Here is a 15,089-nt window from a genome sequence, read left to right as displayed (position 1 = left end):
CTTAAGAATAAAGTGCATATACGTTTTAGTCACTTGGTCAAAAATTGCACATGTTAAAGGGGGGGGGGGTCCTGATCAATGGTTAAGTCAGGGGCCCCAAAATTTCTAGTGGATGCCCTGTCTATATCTGTTCTAGCCTATTAGACACATAAGTAAGTTACTACCTTGCAAATTTAAGGCAACTGGCACCTTTAAGGTTTTGGTGTAGCGCCAGTCCCCCCCCCCCTACCCCCAGCATTGCGTAGACCTATTGTTTACAGAAGCCTGTGTAATATTCTGCTAAACTGAAGCCAGCACGGTCTTGCCAGTCCTGCAAAACAGTCTTAACAGTAGCACATCTCATACCAGACATACTTTGTAACCTTTTGGCTCTGGGGCATATTTAACATTTACGAAACACATTTATCCTAAGCCTGTGTATTATAATATTTATGCTGTCAACAAACACTCTGTAATATTTATTGTTTCAGTACTCACTATTTAAGCAGCACTTAATGTGTAATTAGGTGTTTAAATGAATGGTCATATTTTACAAACCTGCAGTAATACAGAAACAAGCAGAATCTCTCTCTCTTTCTTCTCTGCTCTCTCTTCTATCCTCTCTCTCTCTTCTCTCCTCTCTCTCTTTCTTCTCTGCTCTCTCTTCTATCCTCTCTCTCTCTTCTCTCCTCTCTCTCTTTCTTCTCTGCTCTCTCTTCTTTCCTCTCTCTCTCTTCTCTCCTCTCTCTCTTTCTTCTCTGCTCTCTCTTCTATCCTCTCTCTCTCTTCTCTCCTCTCTCTCTTTCTTCTCTGCTCTCTCTTCTATCCTCTCTCTCTTCTCTCCTTTCTCTTCTATCCTCTGTCTCTCTCTTCTATCCTCTCTCTTCTCTCCTCTCTCTTCTATCCTCTGTCTCTCTCTTCTCTCTCTCTCTCTCTCTTCTATCCTCTCTCTCTCTTCTATCCTCTCTCTTCTCTCCTCTCTCTTCTATCATCTGTCTCTTTCTTCTATCCTCTCTCTTCTCTCCTCTCTCTTCTATCCTCTGTCTCTCTCTTCTCTCTCTCTCTTTCTTCTATCCTCTCTCTTCTCTCCTCTCTCTTTTATCCCCTGTCTCTCTCTTCTCTCCCCTCTCTCTCTCTTTCCTCTCTCCCCTCTCTCTCTCTTTCTTCTCTCTTTTCTCCTCTTCTCTCTTCAATTCTCTATCTCTCTCTTTCTTCTCTCCTCTCTCTCTTTCTTCTCTCTCTCTTCTATTCTCTCTCTCTCTTCTCTACTCTCTACTCTCTTTCTCTGTCTCTTTCTCTGTCTCTCCTTTTCTCTATCTCTTTCTTTATCTGTCTTTTTCTCTCTCTCACTCATTCTCTCCTCTCTCTCATAAAAATATCAAAGTTTTTTTTATTTATATAATGTTATGAAGTTATGCGTTCTGCATAAACATATATTTAAATTCAGCTCTATAGCACCAATGCTCTACTGGATTGCTGCATTGCTGCTCCTGAGCCTACCTATGAAAGCATAAGATGTCTACGCTCTCCTCTTGTGTCACTTTTTAACCTTTTTTCAATACAAAATTGTGGCTTTTCCTGTTGGTTTGTGCTACGAACAGTTGGTTTCGCTGCTGCAGCCTGCACCTCCGTGATCACGAGCACCCTGCTTCCTGTCTACTAATAAGATCTGTTGCAACAATCTAATTTGTTTGTTCTTGAAGTTACGTACTTTATATGATCCATGAAGTTTTAATTATTTTGACTTTTATGTCATTTTTATGCACTGGAGCCTTTTCTCTATTTTATCTAGAATTTAAAGGGACACTGAACCCAATTTTTTTCTTTTGTGATTCAGATAGAGCATGCAATTTTAAGCAACTTTTTAGTTTACTCCTATTATCAAATTTTCTTCATTCTCTTGGTATGTTTATTTGAAAAGCAAGAATGTAAGTTTAGATGCCAGCCCATTTTTGGTGAAAAACCTGGGTTGTCCTTGGTGATTTGACAGCACCAATAAACAAGTGCTGTCCATGGTCTAAACCAAAAATTTGCTGGCTCCTTAGCTTAGATGTCTTCTTTTTCAAATAAAGATAGCAAGAGAACGAAGAAAAATTGATAATAGAAGTAAATTAGAAAGTTGCTTAAAATTGCATGCTCTATCTGAATCATGAAAGGACAAATTTGGGTTCAGTGTCCCTTTAAGACGGAGATAACCCATGAACCTGGTGCCACTGCGCGAACACGGTGTCAACAGCTTTAGAAATGTCCTACGTTACCTCTAATATCTACAGCCTGCACACTAAGCAATTAATGATTGCTTTATGTTGACCACTAACGAATATTCGCTGACATTGGCATAGGGCATGCAGGTCTTCTATGTCATTAAATTATATGATTTTTACAAGAAATAGGTCTGAAGTCTATAAAAATACATGTGGTTCCCTTTTCAATCAGTACACACCCGCTACTCTGTCTTACGCTTATGCTTGACCAGGTATTAAAAGGTATTGAATGCAATACTAACATTTGTGTGAAAAAAAACTTTCAATTTAAATAAACTGGGCAGGGGATAGCAGTTCCTACAATATACAACACAGAATAATATGTAATACTAATAAACTTCCAATCACTATAAGAAAATCTGTTAAATGAATGAAGCTGGAAAATATCACATCATTTTATAATACATTATTGCCCTCCATAGGAATAATGGAATGTTACATGTTAAAACACTTTTACTGAAGAAGATTTGGTTTTTCAAATACTTGCTAAGAGGGTAAATGCATAATTAATCTAGAGCACTGAGCGTTTTTCTGGACTTTAACCTATTACGTGTATTAGTGTACTACAGTACTTTGGTTTTGAAAACAATACTATTCCTATGCCAATAAAAAAAAGTTTTAATGCATCAGCCAGATGCATACAATCAAGCACTTCTGGTTAGTTTAACCTTAAAGGGATAGTGTACTGAAAACTGCTCTCCCCTTTGTTCCCAATTATCAATTTTACCTTCTGGAGTGTATTAAAATGTTTAGAGATGTGTCTTTTAGTTTTATTTTGGCATTTGAAATAGCTGTTGTTTTTTTTTCCTATACTGAATTATGTAAACATAGCCAGCAGAAGAAATTACACTCCCAGTAGGAGGTAGGAGAGATAAGTAATTAAATGTTAATTTTCAATTGATCTCTCTAAGTATTGGGCTTTGGTATACAAACAAAGAAAAGATAAGAAAGCATGTGTGTGTACGGAAAATAATAAAATAAAGAGATCTGATTTGCCTGTAAGCGCAGCCCATTTTAATGGGTTGTTTTGTCAAAGAACAAAACCAGTTAGTTACTATATGAAAATAAACCTACAATTGGTTTAACAAATCATTGCAAACACATTAAAGGAAAACCAATTTTACAACACACTGTTCCTTTAAAGTTAAGCAGCGTTTACTTAACCTTTTATTTACACAACAAAATAAATTTTACATCTTTAACAGCTTCTCTTTCATATCTATAATATGAAATGTTTGACTAATATATCCCTTTAATAAGCCTAATTCTATACTCTCTTTTGATTGTCAGTTTAATACTGGTATTGTGTGTAGTTAAACCTGCACTAGATATATACTGTGTAGAAAGACTGGGTACTCAGCAGATACATCATCAACATTTTCATCTGCATAGGAAACAAAATATAAAAGGGATATTATTTTCTGACAGTCATCAAGATTCGCCAGTGATTAATAGAACGCTCTTCATACAGCCTATGAAACTAGCTCATTAAAGTATTAGTGAATCAGCTACAAATAATATAGAACTGGTAGACTGGGATCTTACTGAATATGTGATATCAATGAAAGATGACGTTCTAATTCATTAGAGAGTATCATTTTTGTTTAACTGATCCTCTGATCACAATCTTTTAAAAAAGCTTAATAAATTATTTAGCTACAAAAATACCCATATTAGTGAACTTTGTAAAAACAGACAACTAAATAAAATTTTCCTAACAAATGTGATATTCAAACCAAAGATTAGTCTGAGATTAATATACATATATATTTATTTTAAATTAAATTATTTAGGTTTAAAAGCTTCTTGTTTTATCTTATCTCCTCTGCTGAAGACAGTGTCAGTTATAAATTAACTATTAGAATAACAAACTCAGTGTTTAACGTCCCTTTAATACTAGGGGGCATTTATGCATAGCACATGGAAGTCGGCACACTTCAATACTGTTCATAGGACACATGAGTATATAGCAGCAATACTGAGTATTTACAGGATTTAGGATAATAACTAAATATATTGTATCTGATGCCAGAGAAAGCTCGTAGGTAAATGGTATAAACAGTTTATTTGCACAAAGTCCCCAAAGTGTTATGGCTGAACCTGTAAGTTTAAAGAATTTTTGTTTAGTTTTTGTTTTGTTTGTTTTTTCCTGTGATAAAAAACTAATTTGCTAATCATTCTGAAGCTTGCTTCTCACTGCTTGATAAATAAATACAAGGCAAGCCATTTCTCCTCCATTGGTAAATATTGCAAACTGAAGTAATCATCAGTCTGGATTACCAGATATATTTTTATGGCACTACCTTTCTCTACACAGTCAAAGGAATAAAACAGACCTGATTTTTTCTTTCTTCATTTCTTCTTTTACGACTGCTCAACACTCACTTGCATTGTAGAACAGGGGTTGACAAATTACTGTGAAATTTAGGAACCAAAGGTAATATTTTCGACCAAAACGCATATTTCATTAGGAACTGGGGAAGAATTTATTTATATATACACATCACGTGCAGAATATTCCAAAAATGTAGTCATAGATCCCTGGTTCAAAGGTTTGTCAAGGTGTTTTATAGAAAATATTAGGTATGTGCAAAATTTGTTATTTGGATATTCGTTTGTCAGACGAATTCCAAATATGGCTGTGGGTAGCAATATTCGATTATTTTCAGTACCCGATATATAATGCAACACACAAAGATCTGGATTTGCATAGACCTTTGTGTTATGCACTTTACCGCAAATATATCCAGCGATGAAAGTAGCAAAATGTTACAAAATTTGACTACACTATATTAAAGAGTTGGCTATTTTAAAAATATATATACCTAATTCACTTTGCTAAGAAATTAAATATATAATGAATGTATTGTATATTAAGCACTTGATTGTCAGAAAGGGCACTGTGTCTAAACAGTTAATAATGGCTATTTTCTGTATCTTCTTAAAATGTATTGTACAAGATATGGAAGACTCTCACCAATCATTAGCAGGCCACATCTTTACTGGATGATGTTAGGGTATTCAAGCTACAGCATATGTATATGTTTGTATGTTTTTGTATATGTGCTGTGTGAAGAAGTCATTGGAGCTTCTGGTTTTCAAAATCTACAGCAAGAATGTGAGACAGCAACATCACATGTAAAACTCCTGGATAAAGTCACAATATTCAGTACAACTCCATGCAGCAGCAAAAACACATTCTTAAGCACACAGACACATATGGCCACAAATTTGGGACAATGCATAATTTATGCATTTATGTATTGTGGAGGACGTATAAATAAGAGATATTGTCAATGCATCCTGTACAGGTAGTCTCAGGAGCTATTATTACCCCCCGGACACTGAGCCAGGACAAAGGTTTCTGTGCACTGTTGACTGCTAGTGGACATGGACCTTCCAGATATCCTCTGAAAACGGTTCCTGAAATAACTGCTATTGTTCCAGGACCTTTGTCTATTCCTCAAATACTCCCTGTAGTTCTTGGTTAGCAGAGTATACAAGAAGGGGTTAATGCAGCTGTTACTATAGGTCAGGCAAGTGGTTATGTAGTTTATATTTCGGGCAGCTTTTTGAGAGACAGGTAGGGACTCATAGAATTGAATGAGTAGCTGCCAGATCCAAAAGGGTAAAAAGCATGCCCAGAAGACCAAGACAATGGTGAAGATAAGATAGAGGACCTTCTGGTTGGGCAGCCGTTTGGTCTGTTTAAAGGAGGCTGTTTGAGAAACCCAGTAGGTTTTAGCCAGCCTGATATAGAGGTAGCCGATTATAAGACCAGGACCCACTATACTCGTGCAAAAAAGCACAGTGAGATAAATTTTGTAAGATGTCTTGCTCCATGTAGGGAGACAGATGCTTTTATTGTCTTTGTTCACCAGTTTGATCATGATAAGCATTGGCAAGGTTATGAAGAGTGATACCAACCAGACAATGATGGCTATACATTTCCTGTAGCTTTTGGACCTCTTGACTGTGTCCAGAGGTTTTAACACAGCAAAGTAACGCTCAGTGCTCATGATAGTGAGAGTGAAAATGCTGGCGTGCATAGTCAGGAAGTCCAAGCTGAAGAGGATACGACAACCAATGTCTCCAAAGTACCACTCTTGGATGAAGTAGGTGCCCACTATGAAGGGGATGGTGAGAAGGTAAAGTAGATCTGCTAGGGCCAGGTTGATGATGTAAATATACATTGAAGCTGAAGTTCGCATGGACTGGCACATGACTACCAAGGTGTACATGTTCCCTGCCACCCCTACCACGCACATGAGAGACAAGATCGCCCCAATAGTGCATGTAGCTATCATGTCCTCCATGTAGCCAGAGGCAATGGGGGCATCCCAAGTGGCATTAATGGGGCTGCTGAAGTTAATCTTGAAGGCTGTAGGGACATTAGTCGTCAGGGCCATTCTCCCTTGAGGTTCTTCATGAAATGACATGCTGTGGTCTTGAGATGGTTGAAAATGTCTTCTGAATGTGAGACACACAAAGCATTTCCAGTGGGTGTTCTCCAGGTGTTTTCTGAAGCTTCAGCAACAAATTAACTCTTTAGTCCTATGTCCTACATAAAAAGCAAAAAGTGTGAGTGTGACTGTTCTATTTGGTGATAAGACTGTCAGATACATTATACTTGCTACCAAACACCAAAATGCCTTGCAGTAATAGAGACTGGTTTCCAGTCCATGGGACTGTTTGTGACTGCTGTTAAATGAATTAAACTGTCTTTTTAATGGATGTGACTGCTGTTGAATAAATTAGACTGCTGTTTAATGGATGTCACTATAGTTGAAATATTTAGAAAGTTATTTAATCTATGTCATTACTGTTGAATTAGACTGCTCTGTTGCTGAATACATTAGACTGCTGTTTAATTTATGTAATTGCTGTTGAATTAATTAGACTGCTGTTTAATGGCAATGACTGCTGTTGAATGAATTGGACTGATTTTTGATGGATGTTACTGCTATTGAATCAATTAGACTTGTATTTAATGGGCATGACTGCTGTTTAATGAGTGAGACCATAGCAAAATGTCTAAGGCTCATGCATGAGACATAACACAGTATTTTATTTTAGTGATTTACATTTTCTGCATAAGGCAGGATTCATTGTGCTCTTATCTTTTGTTTTAATGTGAATAATATACAGAAATAACTGATTCCTGTATACCCAAACTGTCTACTAATGACAGATACCACATCTAGTGAGTAGTGACTAAGACTGCCTTCCAATAAGTCAGACTGTCTTTTAATGAATAAGACTGCACTTTAATGAACCAAACAAAACTCTAGTTGTTAAAGTAGCCACTCGGTCGTCCACCAATGAATGAGCCGTCTCTACACTGAATGAGACATTCCTTCACTCAATTAGAAATTCAGTCACTAAATGAGACATCCCTACACTGAATGATGAGACCATCCATTACATTTGACAGTCCTCTACTTAATGAGACATTCCTACACTGAATGATGAGACCATTCTTTACATGTAATAGTCCTCTACATAATAATGAGACAGCCCTACACTAAATGTGAAATCCCCTCACCAAGTGAAAAAGCTCTAGACTGAATGAGACAGCTTCCACCTCTCCACTGGATGAAGTATTCCTCCACTGAATAAGACAGTCCTTAAATGAGTGACACAGTTCTCAAATGAGTGTGACAGCTCTGTGCTGAGTGAGACACCCTCTACTGCATGAGAAAGCCCTACACTGGAGTTTTACAACCCTCCACTGAATGATACAGCGTTACAATAAACAAGTGAGCTTTTAAGTAACTTTTTTATTTAGTGAGGTAGCAGTTCATCATTGGACAGCTTTTCACAAAGACAGTCACCCACTGTGTGTGACATTCACTCAATTAAACATGCAGCCCTTCACTGAGTCAGATAGACCTCATTTAATGTGACATTCTTTTACTAATTGAGGCAGTTTTTCAAAGGTATGCGACATAAATCCCCTCCATAAAACACCCAGCCCTCAGCTGTCCAGTGGCTGAGACATCCCCCAGTGCAAACATACCTGTGTATGGCTAGAGTCTGTATATGGCTAGATGTACCCTGACACTATCAGTATGTGACCCTTCTGTAAACTCAGCTCACTAAATCCTTGTCACTCCCCCAGCCTTGTCTTCCCTGTGCCCTCTCCCTAGTTACCCATCCAGGGGGAATTGTCTCTAATTAATAGTGGACCATGACCTCTGCAGAGCACAGGACGACCCCAGTGTAACTCCCCAGTAATGAGAATGAATCAATGTGATAATCTCACCCTAATAACCCAGTGAGGTCTCTCACCCCTGTGCTGCAGATGATCTTATAACTACAGTAATAGTAATGCTATTTAACCCTACAATTAAAATCCCCAGCATCCTCATTCCAAACCCACTAACCTTTTAATGTGTCCTCTGTTATCTCAGCAGGGAGCAACTTTACTTGCAGTTAAATTCCCATGGTCTCTCCCCAGCCATCCATGACATGAGCATTTGTGCTTAAAATCATAAAGATTTGCATCTTCTCTGTGTGTCTGGTAAATGCTCCGCTGCTGCTGTAACGTGTGATCCTCATGCGAAGCAAAACAAGCATCTGGAATCACTGGCTCCTCCTATGAGCTTATAGCCTTTCTCTTCCATCCCCACCGCAGCCACCACTTGTAAACTGATATATTTACATAGAACATATACTTACTGTATTCATGCACTCAGTCTCTACATCACAAATATATATATGTATATAAGTCTCTACATCACAAATATATATATATGTATATAAGTCTCTACATCACAAATATATATATATGTATATAAGTCTCTACATCACAAATATATATATATATGTATATAAGTCTCTACATCACAAATATATATATATATGTATATAAGTCTCTACATCACAAATATATATATATATGTATATAAGTCTCTACATCACAAATATATATATATATATATAAGTCTCTACATCACAAATATATATATATATATGTATATAAGTCTCTACATCACAAATATATATATATATATATATAAGTCTCTACATCACAAATATATATATATATAAGTCTCTACATCACAAATATATATATATATGTATATAAGTCTCTACATCACAAATATATATATATATATAAGTCTCTACATCACAAATATATATATGTATAAGTCTCTACATCACAAATATATATATGTATAAGTCTCTACATCACAAATATATATATGTATATAAGTCTCTACATCACAAATATATATATGTATATAAGTCTCTACATCACAAATATATATATATATATAAGTCTCTACATCACAAATATATATATATATATGTATATAAGTCTCTACATCACAAATATATATATGTATATAAGTCTCTACATCACAAATATATATATGTATATAAGTCTCTACATCACAAATATATATATGTATAAGTCTCTACATCACAAATATATATATGTATAAGTCTCTACATCACAAATATATATATATGTATATAAGTCTCTACATCACAAATATATATATATGTATATAAGTCTCTACATCACAAATATATATATATGTATATAAGTCTCTACATCACAAATATATATATATGTATATAAGTCTCTACATCACAAATATATATATATATATATATGTATATAAGTCTCTACATCACAAATATATATATATATGTATATAAGTCTCTACATCACAAATATATATATATATGTATATAAGTCTCTACATCACAAATATATATATATATATATATATATATATATATATATATATATATATATATATATATATAAGTCTCTACATCACAAATATATATATATATATATATATATATAAGTCTCTACATCACAAATATATATATGTATATAAGTCTCTACATCACAAATATATATATAAAGCTGAGCAGGGAGGAAAGGGTTACACTTCTTTTTTTATCCTATTCAGAACTTTTGGTGCATTTTCTTGAGTATTACTTTAAGTATTTTCTTATACACATATAAATGTGTGTACATATATATATAATATATATATGTGTGTGCGTTATATAATATATATAATCTTTATAGTAATGTGTGTGTGTGTGTATATATATATATGTAACATCTTTATATAAATGTATATGTATAATATCTTTATGGTAATGTATATTTTATATATATATATATATATATATATATATATATATATATATATATATATATATATATATATATATATATATATATATATATATTTCAAAACAAGAGAAAATATAGACCTTATTTGTCCAGCAGCTGGACAAATAAGGTCTATATTTTCTCTTGTTTTGAAATATTAAATTAATACCCTTATCCGTGCACTATACTGGGAAGTGTGTTCCTATATAGGACACACAATATTTTATCTCAGTATATAGAACTGTGTAATTTACTAAACTAGGGGTGCTGATACAATATATATAATATATATATATATATATATATATATATATATATATATATATATATATATATATATATATATATATATATATATATATATATCAATGTAAATATTTGCATAGGAAATTAGTACATCTAGGCAAGTATCCCCGCTTGCTTTTCCCCACAAATTCTTAATATACAATGTTTCCAATGCACAAGAGAATTGTGGGCAAGATATGCAAATTAGATATGCAAATTCTCAGTTATATATATATATATATATATATATATATATATATATATATATATATATATATATATATATATATATATATAGTTTTGAAGGTTCATCCATGATTGACAGTTACTGCCTAGAAGTTTGTCACTGTACATCTGTGTGTAGTTGTGCATTAGAATAAAATCTGTTGCTAAAAGCAATAGCATATCATATTTATGATTGAAAAATAAGCAATAAACAATGAATCATACAACTGGATTCCTAACACATCTCCCAAGCCTAGAGCAGCAAATTGAACAGGTCACTTTCAGATCAGAGAAAAAATTGGTGATTACTTGATAAAGATTTTTTTTCTTTATTCAGCTCATGTGAGACAGAGTGGATAAATTTGTTCATTATTTTTGGAATATTAGTCATCAAAGTATGTGAGATGTAACTATGATTTCTGGAGCTGCTGATTGCACAGAGAGCAAACATTTAGCTACTGGTTGCAACAGAGGATTGCAGCAAAATGCTAGCTAAATACACACATTTTTTAACATGCAAATTAAAGGGATAATGCAAACATGTGCATAAGACAATAATGCAGCATCGTAATATATGTTATTCATGCAAGATATTAAATTAAATCGGTTTGATATTGATTTGAAACGAAATGCTTTTCAAATAATGTTGCACCACATAAAGGGTCATTCAAATATTTTTTTTTTCTTTGTGACATCTAAGAGATGCCATTAAAGGGATATTAAATAGTTCTCCTTTGGCAAAATAAATGTTAAATCAAAGTAGACATAAAAAGAAACAGATTGTGAAAAAAATAGCAAACAACTTACTTGTTTTCATACATAATGAGAACTTATACATTCTCAGTGTAGCCCCTGCCCTCAGTGTGTTAAAGGAGCTGACATATTTGAAATTTAGGTTACATTCTGACTAATCTGAGCATGAGCAGATATGGCTGTTATCTAGTCTATTCACTTTATAGTAAACAAGCTCATGTCACTCCAGAAGTTTTATGACATCAGGCTAAGATAAACCTTTCTGCAGAGGCTACAGGCTCCTTGTAGGGCTGGGACAGGAAGTAATGGACATATTGCAATGCTTTCTATTAAGTATAAGCCACTAATTATTGTTTTTTTATTACAACAATGAAACAGACTTTTTAACATCCCTTTAATGGATGTATTTATTGATCCTATGAATGTGGGTGGGGCATGTCAAAGCCCGCCCATAGAAACGTTCTACTTATCAGCCAGTGAGCTCCTATCTAAAGTACCAATTCTGCACTTACTAATAGTTTAAAAAGCAAAATAACCAATATATTTTAAAGGGACAGTATGCACTAGATTTTTCTTTGCACAAATGTTTTGTAGATGATACATTTATATAGCCCATACAGTTTTTTTGTTGTTTTTTTATGTATAGTTTTGCTTATTTTTAAATAACATTGCTCTATTCTACCCAGAGTTTTAGGAGAATACTGATGTATGCCTACTCCAGCTTGCTCCTGTTTGTGTAAAGAGTCTTTTCTTATGCAGAGGAGGGGGGCGGGTCTGCTTTATTTTGCTATAGAAGCACTTACAGTGGGTGTTCCAGCTAACTTTTTATACACAGCTAAACTGGGAGCTTCTAAGTAAGTTTATACTGGATATTTAGATTAGTATCTGGGCATATTCTTTTTTATAGTAGTGTATATTTCTGTTAGATGGAAATTGGTGTATACTGTTCCTTTAACATGTTTAAAGGAACATCCTAATGCAACTATTACACTCTTTAAGTTGTTAGAGCATGCAATTTTCCCTTACTAACCCATACCAAAGTGGTTAAAGGGACAGTATACACCAATGTTCATATAGCTAAAATGCCTGTTCTGTTCAGGAGCTGCAATCCTTGCTGTATTCATGTATGACACAGCTGGTCAGCCAATCAGGAGATGCAGACAATCCCCCATCACAGGGTGTTTTCGACTTAACCCTTTTGCGATATATAGATTATAAAAATGATATGCACTACTGAATCAGATCATGGGATGTTACATTACAACTACTATTTGATTTTCATCATTATTTGCATTGAGACATCTCACTAAATGTATTCACTCATCACAAAAAATAGATTTGCACCATATTTTCCAAGAGCTTTTGCTTTCCACTGAAAACTCACTTAGATCTTGTTTTTTTTCTCACTCATGCATTTGTATAAACCTGATTATTTTATTAATGTCAGTAAACAAATCACATGTTTAATGCTAAGAAATAAAATATCATTCTCTGAATATGCATATTTGAGATTAAGTTGTTTGGTTGTTATAAAAAAGGTTAGTATAACTTATAAACGTACACACAAAATAGAAAATCTATAATTAAACAAATCTCCTAAATTGATCTTGTGATGAAAATTGTGAAATGTACTCACAGAAGTAATTAATAACACATTTTTTCCCCCATCAAAATCCCTTTTTCATAGAGTATTTTTTTTTGCCAGTATTAGCCTGAATAAAAGAAAAACCTCTTTGATTTTAAAGCTCATCTACTCAATCCAAATGTAAGAAATGTTCTGATATTATCGCTGATTTTTCCTAGAGCACGAAACATGCTCAAACACAACCGATTTGCAAAACAAACTCTAAAGACTGGAATTCAGCCATAGACTTGTGATCAATATAACATCTGCCCAAAATCTGAAGGGCTACCCAAGTATCTTCCTAGTGGAAAATGTTGTGCACTGCAGTAATAAGAATGAACATTTCAAAACTTCTGTTTCACCAAATGTATGTTGCTTTTTCTCTTTGGATCCCAGAATTTATTTGTATGTTTTGGCTATAATGAAAAAGTTGTTGTTTTATGGAATCATCTTCCAGTTGGGGTGGTAACATATCAAATTAAAGGGACAAATAACCCCAAAAATGTCATGTGTGATTCAGACAGAGCATACCATTAAAAAAAAAAGAGCTTACAATAAAGTGCCATAAAACACGTTGAGATCTGTGCATACCCTAAAAGGGCTAATTAAAGGGACAGTCTACACCAGAATTTTTATTGTTTTAAAAGATAGATAATCCCTTTATTACCCATTCCCCAGATTTGCATAACCAACACATTTATAATAATATACTTTTAACCTCTGTGATTATCTTGTATCTAAGCCTCTGTAAACTGCGCTTTTTTTCAGTTGTTTTGACAAACTTGCAGTCTAGCCAATCAGTGCCTGCTCCCAGATTACTTCATGTGCACGAGCACAGTGTTATCTATATGAAATACGTGAACTAACACCCTCTAGTGGTGAAAAACTGTTGAAATGCAATCTGAAAAGAGGTGGGCTTCAAGGTCTAAGAAATTAGCATATGAACCTCCTAGGTTAAGCTTTCAACTAAGAATACCAAGAGAACAAAGCAAAATTGGTGATAAAAGTAAATTGGAAAATTGTTCAAAATTACATGCTCCATCTGAATCATGAAAGTTTATTTTGGCCTAGACTATCCCTTTAAGTAAAAATAGTTTCCATATATTTTTTAATAAATTGCTGTCAAAAATTTAAAATAATTTTCAAAAATAATCAAAAGTAGTTACATAGCCAAGCTTTTTGGAGTAGTCTGATCCACCCCCCCTTATCAGTGTTTCGCATCAGAAACACTGAGTTCACAGCAGCTTATTTGCTTCTAGGCATGCTCCAGCAGATAATGAGTGTTAAAGTCTTGCATTCTACCAAAGCTAAGGTGGATATAGATACAGCCATAGAAGGAATTGTGTGGGGGGAGTTAGAGCTGTACCATTCGAGGCAGTGCAATATAAATGTGCAGGTAAAGTAATTAAAGTACATATTATTATATTTTGTCTCTATCCCAACTTGTTTTATGGCCCTTTAATTTCTATTAGAAATGTGCTTCCTTCCCATGATATTCTATGTTGAAGAGATACCTAGGTAGCATCATGAGCACTACGTGGCAGAAAATAGTGCTGCCCTCTAGTTCTCTTGCAAATAGATAAGATTCCTGCAAAACTGCTGCCATATTGCTCTAGAAATGGGCTTGCTCCTAAGTATACAGCACTGCTTTTCAACAAAAGACACCAAGAGAACTATGCAAAATGAATAATACTAGAAAGTTGCTGAAAAGTTCATGCTCTATCTGAATCATGAAAGAAACATGTTTGGGTTTCATATCCTTTTAAGTGAACTCTTTTGAAAAGTTCTGCAGGCAAGGAGGCTGTTACAGATA

General features: G+C 34.2%; 1 protein-coding gene across 1 annotated transcript; it reads right to left on the bottom strand.

Moving 5' to 3' along the window:
* Positions 1-3,376: 3,376 nt before the first annotated feature.
* Positions 3,377-8,804, bottom strand: LOC128644094 (urotensin-2 receptor-like). The gene is made up of 2 exons (XM_053696814.1): positions 8,630-8,804; positions 3,377-6,804 (listed from the first exon to the last, which is right to left on the bottom strand). Exon 2 carries the CDS (start codon positions 6,680-6,682, stop codon positions 5,561-5,563), a length of 1,122 nt encoding a protein of 373 aa, XP_053552789.1. The 5' UTR covers positions 6,683-6,804; positions 8,630-8,804; the 3' UTR covers positions 3,377-5,560.
* Between the last annotated feature and the right edge of the window lie 6,285 nt (positions 8,805-15,089).

The sequence above is a fragment of the Bombina bombina genome, chromosome 1 (genome assembly GCF_027579735.1).
Source record: "Bombina bombina isolate aBomBom1 chromosome 1, aBomBom1.pri, whole genome shotgun sequence".
Lineage (NCBI taxonomy): Eukaryota > Metazoa > Chordata > Amphibia > Anura > Bombinatoridae > Bombina > Bombina bombina.
The sequence above is the reverse complement of the archived record's forward strand: the minus strand, read 5'-3'. Positions and strand labels throughout refer to the sequence as shown.

Bases quoted from the DNA above. Each gene is read 5' to 3' on its own strand.
- LOC128644094 (XM_053696814.1), bottom strand. From the start codon at position 6,682: ATGTCATTTCATGAAGAACCTCAAGGGAGAATGGCCCTGACGACTAAT.